Source organism: Lactuca serriola, chromosome 3, assembly GCF_051521515.1.
Source record: "Lactuca serriola cultivar US96UC23 chromosome 3, Lser_US96UC23_V15, whole genome shotgun sequence".
Taxonomy (NCBI): domain Eukaryota; kingdom Viridiplantae; phylum Streptophyta; class Magnoliopsida; order Asterales; family Asteraceae; genus Lactuca; species Lactuca serriola.
In genome coordinates this window covers 271,018,734-271,032,644 of record NC_136410.1, presented here as the reverse complement: position 1 = coordinate 271,032,644, position 13,911 = coordinate 271,018,734, and the positions used below count along the sequence as shown (strand labels likewise).

Below are 13,911 nucleotides of genomic sequence, written 5' to 3'. Positions count from 1 at the left end.
TTATACCGATCTAGTAACCACGGTTCGATTACATGATTATAATTGTCTGGTAATAGAAACAACAAATTTCAAAATCTTATATTGATAACAAAGAAATTACTTCCCCAAAAAAACCCATTTAGAAACTAAACCAAGCAAGAAAATGAATTTGCATTGAAAGAAAATCTAAACAAATGATACTCCAATCACTTGACATTGAAAGAAGGTTTGAAATACATCAATGAATATTCTATGTAATGCTAAGATTTTCACTTGGGCACCCACAAACACATGAAACTACATAAGCCCTTGTGGGTTTGGGCTTTTGCTTCTTCTTTCTCATCTTTGATACAAATAAGTACCTGAATTCTCTCCGACCCTTGCTCACATTGTCCCCTTCTCTTCTCCCTCTAGACCTTCTTTCTCTCCTTGCACCGCTATTTCTCTCTCTAAAACCTCTCTCTGTGGTCGCCATTCCAGCCTCTTGAAATCAATTTGCTTAAAAGGCAATGGATTTCTTGATGGGTGTTGCCAATTAGAGGTTTTCAATTGAAATCCTCATCAGGTTTGCGGAATTCACCGATTTTACTCAATGTTATTGCAAATTTGATGTTGGGGGATTTTGATGTTGTTTGTTTGATGTGAAATCTGCTTAATTGTATGTCCTACTGTTTCCGCCTTTCTGTTGTGCACTTCCGTAACTTCGATTGTAGGGTTCTTGATGTTAATCAAAGGGCATTCCTTAATTCGTTAGCTAATCCCCCCTTTAAGGTCGATCAATGCTCATAATTGGGCGCCCCTGTTGTATCTAGATTATCGATGATTGTAAGGTCCAATTTTGGGTGTTTTCTCTGATCCATACCCGATTACACAAAGGGCTTTGTTGTTGTTACCAAAACGTTGTTTTGAACTTCAAAAAGACGCAATCTTTAGTGTTCCCCTCTGTTTCCCCCCCTTTTGGGTGGTTTTCTTCGGCTTCTTGTCTCTTTTCATGTTTGGTTCTTTGGGGATTTCAGAAATGAATCGCAGGGTTAGACGAAAGTGTGCTAAAGGAGCCCAAAAATTGGATTTATCAACTAACCCCGAAACCGAGGATGCAGATTATCTGAAACTAAACGAAGATGGATTTGTTGATTGGACCCGTTTACCCGATGACACTGTGCTCCAACTCTTCACCCATTTGAACTACAGAGATCGAGCAAATCTTTCATCAACCTGCAAAAGCTGGAGATCACTCGGATCTTCTTCATGTTTATGGCAATCATTAGATCTCCGGGCCCACAAATGTGATTGGGGGATAATGAATTCATTAGCTTCCCGATGTGCAAATCTTGAAAAACTCCGGTTTCGTGGTGCTGACAATGCTGATTCCTTAATCAATCTCAGGGCCAAAAATTTAATAGAATTAAGCGGAGACTACTGTAGGAAATTGACCGATTCGACCCTAGCAGTGATTGTGGCCAGACACAAGCTTCTAGAAAGCCTCCAACTGGGGCCCGATTTCTGCGAAAGGGTCAGCAGTGATGCGATTATTGCCATAGCTTTTTGCTGCCCGAAGTTACGTAAGCTTAGGCTTTCGGGCATCCGGGATGTGAATGGAGAAGCTATAAATGCATTAGCTGCCCACTGCCCGAATTTGACTGACATCGGGTTTATTGACTGTTTAAAGATTGATGAGGTGGCGTTAGGGAAGGTGAATTCAGTTCGGTTTCTTTCGGTTGCGGGGACCACTAATATAAAGTGGGATTTGGTTGGTGAAAATTGGAGTAAGCTTCCGAATTTGAAAGGTCTAGATGTTTCTAGAACTGATGTGTCAAGAAACATTATCGTGAGGTTCTTTTTGCCTCTAAAAGGTTTAAAAGTGTTGTGTGCGTTTAATTGTCCTTCTTTGGAAGAAGACACAACGGTTTTCACAAAAACAAATTGTGAAGGGAAAATGTTGCTTACTTTTTTTAATGATACTTTCAAAGAATTGTCATTGATGTTTCCAAATGCTAAAGATCGTGAACGTGAGATTTTCATGGATTGGAGAAGTGAATCGAAGAAAAAAGATGAGAATTTGGATGAGATTATGAGTTGGGTTGAGTGGATTCTTTCACATTCACTTTTGCGAATTGCCGAAAGTAACCCTCATGGTTTGGATCAGTTTTGGCTCACTCAAGGGGCGGATCTTTTGCTTAATTTGATGCAAAGTTTTCAAGAAGATGTGCAAGAAAGAGCTGCAACTGGGCTTGCAACTTTTGTGGTGATTGATGATGAAAATGCTAATGTTGATGTGGGGAGAGCTGAAGCAGTGATGAAAGGTGGTGGAATTCAGCTTCTTTTAGGGCTTGCAAGATCTTGGAAAGAGGGTCTTCAATCTGAAGCCACAAAGGTTGAATCTTTTAACTCTTTTTCATGTTTTCTTGAAATAAAAACGTAGTCTTTTTGATAAGTTGATTGTACTCAGAACATAAAAGTTTAACATTTAATTATATATTTTGTAGGCGATAGCAAATCTTTCAGTGAATCCTGCTTTTGCAAAAGCAGTGGCGGCAGGTGGCGGCATCACCATTCTTGCAGGCTTAGCAAGATCTATGAACAGACTGGTGGCAGAAGAGGCAGCTGGAGGGCTTTGGAATCTATCTGTTGGGGAAGAACACAAGGTTGTTTTTTTTATTATATTTGTTTGTCAAATGTCAAACCTTTGACTTTTTTTTTATTTTTTAATTTCATATCTTATTAATGTGAATAATTTTGTTTCAGGGAGCTATTGCAGAAGCTGGTGGCATAAAAGCTTTAGTGGATTTGATCTTTAAATGGCCTAGAGGTGGTGATGGAGTCCTGGTATGTGATGTCATATGTTAAAAAATGTAAATTTTTTAAAGCACAATGTTGTAATAAACAAATCAATGAAACTACAATGTTGTTTCTTGAAAGTAGAAAAGATGAATAGGGTATAACTAAAAAAGTAAAGGAATCCATACGTATGTCGTGTAAGGAAATTTCTATATCTAACTTTTGCATGATGTTCATTTCTTCTTATTATTATTTAAAAAAAAGATTTTGTTGATTTTTAGGAAAGGGCAGCTGGAGCACTTGCTAATTTGGCAGCTGATGATAAGTGTAGCATGGAAGTGGCAACGGTTGGTGGAATTAATGCTTTGGTAACACTTGCTCGAAAATGCAAGCATGAGGGTGTACAAGAACAGGTAATAAAATAATTAAATATAAAATATCATTTAAAGGTACACTAAAAAGGCAGGATTTGGCCGGAATTGGAATTCAATTTCATTCCGATCATATCTTTGGTTTGAGGGATCTTTTGGATTGCAGGCGTTTCAACTTAAAAACTCACAGAATTCAATCGACAGTTTTTCCACCTTGTTTGAAAAAAGACTCAAATACCCTTCTAACCCTAGACTCTCACAAGTAAAAACCTCTCACATGTCAATTTTCTTTCCCGCTTCTCACGCACGAATTCCATTCCATTTCCTGCCAACCAAACGTGTGACAGAATTCAAATCCTTCAGATTCCAATTCCTTTAACAGATTCCAATTCCTTCCACTTCCATTCCGATCCTGTCTTTGATTTGCGGGATTTGGATGGAATTTTCTGTTCGAATTCACAAAATCCTTTGATGATGGATTTCAACATTTCATTCATTAAATTTTACATCCCAGCTTGTTCACTTCACCTTGTTTGAAAAAAGACTCAAATACCCTTTTAACATTAGAATCTCATTTCATCGGCTTTCCCTCTTCCCTCTCACGAATTCCATTCCATTTATGCCTACAAACACGTAACAGAATTCAATTCCTACAGATTCCAAATCTTTTAACAGATTCCAATTCCTTCCAAAACATTCTGTGAATCAAGAATTTGACAAAAAGATTCAAACTTCATATGCAATTTCTTATTTTGTAATTATTGTTGTAGGCGGCTCGTGCATTGGCTAATTTAGCAGCTCATGGAGATAGCAACACCAACAATGCTGCAGTGGGACAAGAAGCAGGTGCTCTTGAAGCACTTGTTCTACTTATTCGTTCTCAACATGATACTGTTAGGTATTTGAATTTCATTATTTTATTTGGTTACTTTTTTTTGGTTAAATGCAAGAAAATAGCAATGTGCTTTGTTTATTCTAGCATCCTACTTTCATTACTTTCTACAAGATTATACTCATAAAGATGTGCCCTTTTATAGCAATGTCATACAAATACAAAGCAATTTTCATTTCTATTATACAAAAAGAAAAAAAGAAGTTGAAAGTACACTGCTATAATTGGGTAGAGTCCTCAAAGTACAATGAAATTAGGATGCCATAATACACATATGTGTAACAACATTGCTATTTCTTGCTTTTCACCTTTTTTTTAATACTAGATTGGGAAACAATTGCCCTTTTAGAAGTATATTTGTTATATAAAAAAACTTAATTTGTGCTTCAATAGGCAAGAAGCAGCAGGTGCATTGTGGAATTTATCATTTGATGACAGAAACCGAGAAGGGATTGCATTAGCTGGTGGTGTTGAAGCCTTGGTATGACACCTGTCACATTAACTCATTTGACTGAAAAAATGTCATAAAAGGAATTTTTTTTTGAAATCATTCGTCACATTTATTTGATAAATTGCTATATTTATCGCAAGACCTTATATCACTATCAACCAAAAAGTTTTTATTAACAAATAACATCCATAAAAGAGACATAAAAATCAAGATCTTTTTTTGCCTTTTTGAGCTTCGAAATTGTGTGCTTTAGGGTTCAAATTACAACATATCATTTGATCTTTTATGTTATGTAACATCTTTGCTTGATCAAACTTGATCAAATTTAGGGATCATGGCTTCTTGCTCATGAACCCTAAATTTTCGTATACGTAGGGTTTAGTGTTTTTTGAGTATAAAATACATACATTAAGTTTTTTTTTTTTTTTTTTTTTTTTTTTTTTTTTTTTTTTTTTTTTCTTTTACATGTGATTGTTAAGGTTGCTCTTGCACACTCGTGTTCAAACGCCTCTCCAAGTCTTCAAGAAAGAGCAGCTGGAGCTCTATGGGGATTGTCGGTTTCAGAAGCCAATAGGTAAATGCAAAGATTATGTCTTCTTTCTTTTCCATAAATGCCCTTCAATTAAAGCATGTGGCTTTTTTTTTTCTTTAAAGCTATTACCTAAATACCCTTTTCCATCCAACACAAGTATAGTAACATAATCAATTAAGATGCACCCTTTCTATACAATCTCCAAAATTGTATACCTACAAAACAATAAATCCAATAAATCATATATGATATTTATTTTTTTACTTTTTTTTTCCTATTTGAACTCATTTTGTGGTTATTTCATCTTTATTAGTATTGCAATTGGACGTGAAGGGGGCGTTGCACCACTCATAGCCCTAGCAAGGTCTCAGACTGAAGTGAGTAACTCTTTCTCTTTCTAGTTTCTATAAAAACATTTCATAGTTATGCTTTTTATCATTTTTCTTTCTATTACATCATTGTACTTTGAAAAATCTAACAAATACAAATCGATTTTCACTACAATTGGGTAGATTTTTCAAATTATAATGTCCTAATAAGAAAAGAATTAAAAGTACATTATTATTTCTTTCATTTAGCCCTTTTCATACGTGTTAAGAAAGTCACATTGTTTTACCTAAGTGAGAGTCTTTCTATTCATCTTTTTTCTTGCATTTTGCCAAGAGATTGTTTGAGGGACTAAAATGGACTATCTTCTAATCATAAAGGGGTAACCTTACCTTACTAGTTTCTCGGGTGTCTTCCCTAAGATGCATACTTTTAGATTATTTTGAGAAAAAAGTCCACATTTAAAACTTTTAATGTTGAAGTCATTTCTTTATCGAACATATATGTCACATTAGTTACTTTCTCCTACATTTGTGAAGTTTCATCATATGCATGAGCAACATAAATGAAAGACTCATCGATTTATTTGTTACTAAGGAATGAAATAACAAATAAAAGAAAGGACTAAATGCAATAAATTGCAATGTACTTCTATTTGTTTGTTTATCATAACGTCCTACTTTGATTTCTTTCTTCCACAACATTGTATTTTTCAATCTTTTTCTTATTAAGACATTTTTCTTTATGAATTATAGCATTGTACATTCATTTTTTTTTTCTATCAAGACATTATTGCACTTTGAAAAATGTACCCGATTGTATCACGCAAATTGCTTTGTATTTTTTAAAAGACTAATTGATTTATTTATTACTAATGATTGAAATAACAAATAAAGTAAATGACTAAAATGCAATAAGTACCAATGAAATTTCATTAACTTTATGTTATAGCATGATTAGCATTCCACTTTAATTTCTTTCTACTCCCAAATTTGTGTTTTCAATCTTTTTCTTATCAAGACATTGTATTTAAAAGAATCTATGCAATTATAACATTGCACTTTAACTACTTTCATTCTTTTTGTTATTAAGACATTGTAATTTGTAAAATCTACTCGGTTATACCACTGCAAATTGCTTTCTACAATGTTGTAAACTTGTAATAGAAAGAAATGAAAGTAGAATCTTATTTAGGATCTAAATTTCCGATTACAAACTGGATTTAAATTTTTTTTTTTTGGTATGATATCAGGATGTTCATGAAACTGCTGCTGGAGCTCTTTGGAATCTTGCTTTCAATCCAGGAAATGCTCTTCGTATAGTGGAAGATGGAGGTGTTCCTGCTTTGATTCATCTTTGTTCTTCATCTTTATCAAAAATGGCACGTTTCATGGCTGCTTTAGCTTTGGCATACATGTTTGATGGCAGGTAAATCTTCAAATGGAATTATTTTTATAAATTTCTTGATTACTTTTGTCGTGTTTTTTATTCAATTGCTACCGAGTTTTGTATTTTGAGTTTCTTTGAAGAAGTTGAATTGGTTAGATAGTTTTTATGTATGATGGAGTCAGAGAAGGAATGTGATTTCTTCCATTTTGTTAATTTTCATTCCTTAGCCAGAAGTTGTTTTTATTTATTTATTTATTTTCATTTCATTGTGGAATTGAAAGAAAAATTGTGGTATATAACCCGATTTTATTTAGGGACAATGCTCTAAAAAGGTAACATAGTTTAGATTATGTACATATTTAGTCACTTAGGTTTATTTTTGTACATATTTAGTCATTTATGTTTTTTTTTGTACACGTTTAGTCATGTATGTTTTTTGACCATTAAACGTAATGGTCATATGTGTATAAAATAAAACATAAGTGACTAAATATGTACAAAAAAACATAAATGATTAAATGTGTACAAAAATAAACGTAAGTGACTAAATATGTACACAATTTAAACTATGTTACCTTATTAAGTCATTATCCCTTTTATTTATGTATTTTTTAGTGACAAAATATCTTTTAAAAGTAATTCACTATTTAAGTTGAATTACAATCTCTTTCTTTAAATTAACTAGAAAATATATTTTCATGATAATCTTATTTGGTTTTTAATTAGCTTTTTATTATATTTATTTATTTATGATTATAAATAAAAAGTTCATTAATTTATAAATAATGCATAGAATAAAAAAAAGTTGTTTGTTTTGCCTAGAACATTTTTGAAAGAACGTGCCTCCTATTTTGTTATTTTTCATTCCTTAGCCATGAAGTGTTTTTTATTTCCATTTCATCATGGGATTGAATGAAAAATTGCAATATAACATATTTTTTATTTAACTTTTAATGACATTTTTTATAAATAATTTCATGATTTTATAATTAAATAATATATAGATTAAAGTTAAATAAAAGTAGTGGATTTAGTAGTAGAGGAGTACCTAGTAGTATAGGTCCTAGTTTCCTTTTCACTTTTTGTGCTTTTCATACAATATTTACCTTTTTACTATTTTTCCTTTCTTTATTCTCAACTTTATTGCTAGTATCTGCTTTTTGCTATTTTTCATTCCCCATATGGGCCCATGTTTCATATTCCAATTGTCATCTATGGAGGCAATCTCTCTACCCTTTGTTTTTGAAAATTCACTACATTCCAAAAAGACAACCAAACATGATCATGGAATGTAATGACTCATTCTGTTCATGCGTGTTTCCATTCCATACCACCAAACACCCTTAGGTTTTGTTTGGTATGATGGAATGGAATCACAAAAGAGCAAGGTTTTGAAAACCGGACCGGAGACCGAACCGGTCGTCTTACTGGTTCGATGGTTCAGGTGGTCCAACCGGTCGGACCGGTCTCAAAAACTGGAAAAACCGGATGATGTCATAATTATATAAAAAATGCAAAAAATGAAAAAAATACATATTTTTTAAAATTTCCGGTTTTGACCGGTTTTACCGGTTCAACCAGACCGGTTTTTACCGGTTCAAACGATTACCGGTTTTTTGGCCTTTAAGAACCGGATCCGGGACCGGTTCCCGGTTGAACCGGCCGGTCCGGTCTGGTTTTCAAAACATGGCAAAAGAGTGAAATGAACAAGGTAATGGAATGAGCGAGGTAATGGATAATCATTCCATTCCATTGACATGTTTGGTTGGCTAGAAGGAATGGAATGAGTCATTCAAACATTTATATAGCTAAATAAATTGTTGTTTATTATTTCATCTAAAATATATATATTAAATGTATATCAAATAGTTAAAAAAAGAACTATACGTCATCTCTCAAGGAATGAAAAAGATCATCTCTCCTCTCACCCATGGAATGAAAGTCAGCCTAGGAAAAGGAATCACATTCCATTCCCTCTTCGATTACAACATACAAAACACCACCTTATATTGTTTTGTTAATGTTTTTGTACAGAATGGACGAATATGCCCTTGTGGGGAGTTCAGCAGAAGGTGGTTCAAAGAGTGTTGGTTTAGAAAGGGCAAGGAGAATGGCATTGAAGCACATTGAAACTTTTGTGCTCACATTTGCTGATCCACAAGCCTTTTCTGCTGCTGCCTTATCTTCTGCTCCCGCCCCTTTGGCACAAGTTATAGAGTCAGCTCGTATTCTTGAAGCCGGTCATCTACGATGCAGGTATTCTCTCTTTTCATACAAGGGCATTTTAGTCATTTCTGTTGTATGTATGTATGTGCATGAATGTATATGTGTGTATAGACAGACATGCACCAATAGTATCCAAATGGAACTACCATGTTGTTATCCACTGCATATATTGTGAAGTTTCTATTTAGCGAAGGGCAGTTTAGTCATTTGAGGCGTAAAAGACGATTGAAAAACTTGGATATGTTCTAAAGTGACAAATTGAATCTTCATGCTATAGATCCACTGCTATAATAATATGTGAAGTTTCTGTTGGTCAAGGGCATTTTGGTCACTTCAGGCCTAAAAACCTTGTGGGAGGCTTTGTATGGCCTTAGCTTGACCAATATGCCCCTAATCAATGGGATTTTCGTGTTGGAAATACTAAATATGATGTTCTTGTTAGTGAAGGGAATTCTAATTAATTTAGGCCTACTTTGAAGTTCAGGTAGTGAAGGGCATTTTAGTCCTGAACTCTAAATTACCTTTGACTAGCAGAAATGACTAAATTACCCTTTTTAACCGAACGTGACTAAATTATCCCTTGCTACTTTACTAGTAAGAATTTTTATGTTATATTCGATGAATGCACTTCAATATTATTTAAGTATTTTTTTTTCATGAAAAGCCAAACAATAGGCTTGAAAAAACAAATGGAAAGGTTGGACACTTAGGCTGAAATGTCCAAAATACCCCTGGTTTACGTTTAACATATTCTATTATTATCCTCAGTGGAGCCGAAATTGGACGTTTTGTATCCATGTTACGCAACCAATCACCTGTGCTCAAAGCATGTGCTGCATTTGCACTTCTTCAGGTAAAAAAAAATCTATCAAATTGTTTATCATAGCACCATACTTTCATTTCTTCCTACTACAACATTGTACTTTAAAAAATATACCCAATTATTTCTTAAAGTTTTATAAAAAAAAAATTCAAAGTACAATGATGCAATAGAAAGAAGTCAAAGTAGAATTTAGTAATCTTACTCTAATAAATAAAAATATGTTGCTATGGATTATAAGTTATTTTGAGAATCACAACTATTGTGTGAATGTAAGAACGATTCTCAAATGTTAGATCAACAGAATCAATGGTTCTTAATTTCTTATGAAAATCACAAGGAAGGTATTAAATACTCAAGAATCAATAAGAATCATTGATTTTTTTTTTCAAGAATCGTTCTTACATTCACACAGTACTTATCATTCTCATATGATCATAACTAAGGTTGCTATTTATTACATCTAGCCCTCTTTCTTTATACTGTTAATCTCATAAAAAACCTTATTTTTTGTTTTTTTTTTCTAGATTAAACCTCAATTTTTTTTTGCCTGAAAAATCCCTTGTATTTTTTCATTTTTTCCAATCTGGTCCTTTTAGTTATTTTTTCCAAAAAAAAAAAGGTTAATCTCATAAAAGATGTTATATTTTGTGTTTTTTCCAGATTAAACCTCAAATTTATTTATTTGCCTGAAAAATCCCTTGTATTTTTTCATTTTTTTTCCGATCCGGCCCTTTTAGTTATTTTTTCCAAAAAAAAAAATGTAAAACGTGAGGGTTTGTTTCAAGAAAACAAAAAAAGTTAGAGGGTTTATTTGGAAGCATTTAGAAGCCGAGGGTTTTTTTCGGAAACAAAACAAAGCTGACATCTTTTTCGGAAAAAAAAATGAAAAAAAATACAAAATCTTTTTCAAGCAAAAAATAAATTTAAGGTTTAATCCGAAAAAAACACAAAATACGTCTTTTATGCAATTAACCCTTCTTTCTCTATACATTGATTAATTTTATTAAAGTACAATGTCTTAATACAAAGCAAAAACAAAAATAGAAAAGAAACAAAAGTACATTGCTATTTATTGGCCTTAACTTATTCCAAAATTTGAAATTTACAGTTCACTGTTCCTGGTGGGCGGCACGCACCGCACCACGTGAACCTGTTGCAAGTCTCGGGTGCACCGCGGGTCCTGAGGGCTGCAGCCGCTGCGGCTTCGGCTCCATTAGAAGCCAAAATCTTTGCAAGAATTGTGCTCAGAAACCTTGAGCATCACCAGATAGATTCAGCAGCTTAGAGAAAAACTTAAGTTAGTGAAGACTTAAATTAGATAGTGTCAGTCAGTAATAAAGTCAAAATATATCATATCATATCATATCATATATTTATATATATATGCTTATAACTCCCCCCCTTCTCTCAAACTACATGGACCATGTGTCCTTTGATGGCTATGCTTCTTGGTTGTAGATTTTATGGACCACAACTCATTGAGTTGAGTTTAGTCGAGTCGAGTCAGAGTCAGTTTGTATGACTTTTCTTTGATTTTGTACTTAATAACTTAATCTTTTTTTTTTTTTTTAATATTTTTTTAATCAATTTGCTTAGTTTTGTAGGCCTGCTTTTAATACCATCGGTTTTAGATAGATCCTTCATAATATCCTTCATAATAAATGAAAGTTTTTTTTGCCACATGTTAATCTCTCATGAGTTCTGACATTTGTCATTATGTGGTATTTTTGAAATAAATATTATCCACTTGTAAATTTTTGATTTGTTTCAATTTTTAAAATTAAAGTCATACATATATATATAAAGTATTAAATATCATATATATTATATTAAATTGCAATAAATATGCTTCTTTCTTTCTTATTTTAAAGTTGTATATTAAAAAATATTTTCTAATTACATTTTAATTTAATGTTTAATCTTTTTTTTAAATCAACCCGTGTAATACACGGGTCTCACACCTAGTTAATTATAAAAAACGGGTTAATGTCACGAATGGGTCAAAAAGATATGTATATTTTTTGTTTTTACAAAACACCGTTGTTTTAATTGTATTTTATGAACAAAAGTTCTAGTTGCTTATCTTATGATTATATTTACATATTCTTTAAAGAATAGTGGTTTGCTAAAAAAACAAGTAGTTTGTCACACGACATTAACCCTATAAAAATGTTACACTTTTCTTGATGTAAAAGTCTTCATAAGCTCGGTATTGTAGTTTTCTGCATCTATTTGTATGTTAGGAGTTAATGTAATAAATTTGATATAATTAGGGTTAATGTAATAAATTGGTAACAAACTATTTGTTCTTCAGTAATAGTACACCATTGTTTTATAAAAGTTAGGTTAGAAGGCAAGCAAATTGGAACATTTTGTTTGCAAAATACGATTAAAAACCATAAAAAAAACAAGGGTATTTTGTGAAAATAGAAGTACTTCGCTGCCTATTTATGACATTAACCCATATGATATTATGTTTAAAGCGAAATCTATTATACTTCATTTATGTTAGGCTAGGCATGTAAGTTCCTTGTGAATTATTTCTTGATCGGGTTAATGTTTTGTTAAGCTATTTCAGGTTTCTTCTTTTGAAGATTATTCATCTAAATGACTAAACATGTCTATTATGACTTTACAACTGATTTTTCTCTAAATCTTTATAATCTTTGGATTTCTCATAAACTAAAAAAACTAGTTTTGCTTATTATGTTTGATGGTCTTTTGATCCGAATATAGTTTCTATAGAAAGTTTTTCATAGTTTTTCATTTTCGCGTAGCAACCTCTTTTGCTTTTTCTTGTATGTTTTTGTTTCTTACAAGAGTTGGTTATGACCTCTAATAAATATATTCATACATTTAATGTAATATCATTTTCAATCAATCTAGATGATTATGCTTTCATATTTCAGATATTGGTTTTTAACATGTAGAACTGCTTCTAAATATCAAAATAAACGAACCATAGATGTTCTTCGTTCTTTTTTCCTTTTCGATCATGATGCAATAAAATGACAATGGCATATAGAAATATGAATGAAAACCACACTATCTATTCCTTATGTGCTATAGTTGTTAAGAGCATGTGTCCGTTATACAGGTTAGTTTGGACACTCATAATGTTGTAAGAGTTACATAGAATGTCTACACCCTTATAAGTGTCATGGAATAAAACCGAAGCATGATGGCTGTTAAAGAGGCCACATAATGTCGCCTCCTATATGCATTGTTACACACCACCATGTTAATTGGAGTGGAAAACACACAAGGGTTTTTGCATCTATAAACAATGGTTCTTGGTGCCATTATTTTGGATAAAACTTAAAGTACAAAAAGATCGTTTTTCTTGTCTCTTTTTAAGCCATGTATCAAGTTTTCTTCGTGTTTGATCTATATTCTACATTGATAAAACATCCCTAAGGTCTAGCGGTAGATTATTCTTCTAGACCTCTTTCATGTGTGGATACAAATAGAGGGGGAAGTGTCTTAGCTCTCTACAATTCATGAAATTTAGACCTACATCAACCAATGTTCTTAAATGTATAATTCCCAAACTAGATACGATTTGATTGTGTGATTTTTTGTGGGTTGGTTGACAGCTAGTCCGACTCCGACATTTTGGAGGCCTTGGGTGAAAATCAAAATGAGACCCCATAAAAATTTCATGTAAAATATTACTAAGTAAATTTTCTACCATTAAATTCAAAACTTGAAGCTGCTAACAAACATCTCGTAAATTCAGTCCCACAATATCATGTGTTCATTCATTAAATGTGCACGGGAATATCGTTTTTGTCAAGATTCAAGACAAAAATAAGCAGTTTCCGACGAGAGACGAGTAACACCGACGATCTACTGGCATAGATATTAAGTTTGTTAGGTTTTATCCTTTTGGTGAGTTTTATAATTTTTTATATAGATACTTTCCTTAAATTGTTGATAAATTATAAAATTTATGATAAGATTTTGATTTTTTGATTTCGTTGGTCTTTTTTCACAATTAAAATTACTTAAGATTACAACCAAATGTTACGTTGTGTATATATCAAACTAAAATTGCTAATTTTCTTTAATGATAACACATTAAAATGTATTTGATGAAAATGCCAACACCATAACTATATATTTGTTCCTAAATTTGATGGC

General features: G+C 32.4%; 1 protein-coding gene across 1 annotated transcript; it reads left to right on the top strand.

Moving 5' to 3' along the window:
- The first annotated feature begins 325 nt into the window (after positions 1-325).
- On the top strand, positions 326-11,340 carry LOC145094002 (protein ARABIDILLO 1-like). Its single transcript, XM_079032258.1, has 12 exons — positions 326-2,353; positions 2,466-2,624; positions 2,725-2,805; positions 3,039-3,170; positions 3,899-4,026; positions 4,414-4,501; positions 4,951-5,045; positions 5,317-5,380; positions 6,583-6,758; positions 8,754-8,975; positions 9,714-9,798; positions 10,877-11,340. Exons 1-12 carry the CDS (start codon positions 971-973, stop codon positions 11,051-11,053), a joined length of 2,790 nt encoding a protein of 929 aa, XP_078888384.1. The 5' UTR covers positions 326-970; the 3' UTR covers positions 11,054-11,340.
- Positions 11,341-13,911: the final 2,571 nt, after the last annotated feature.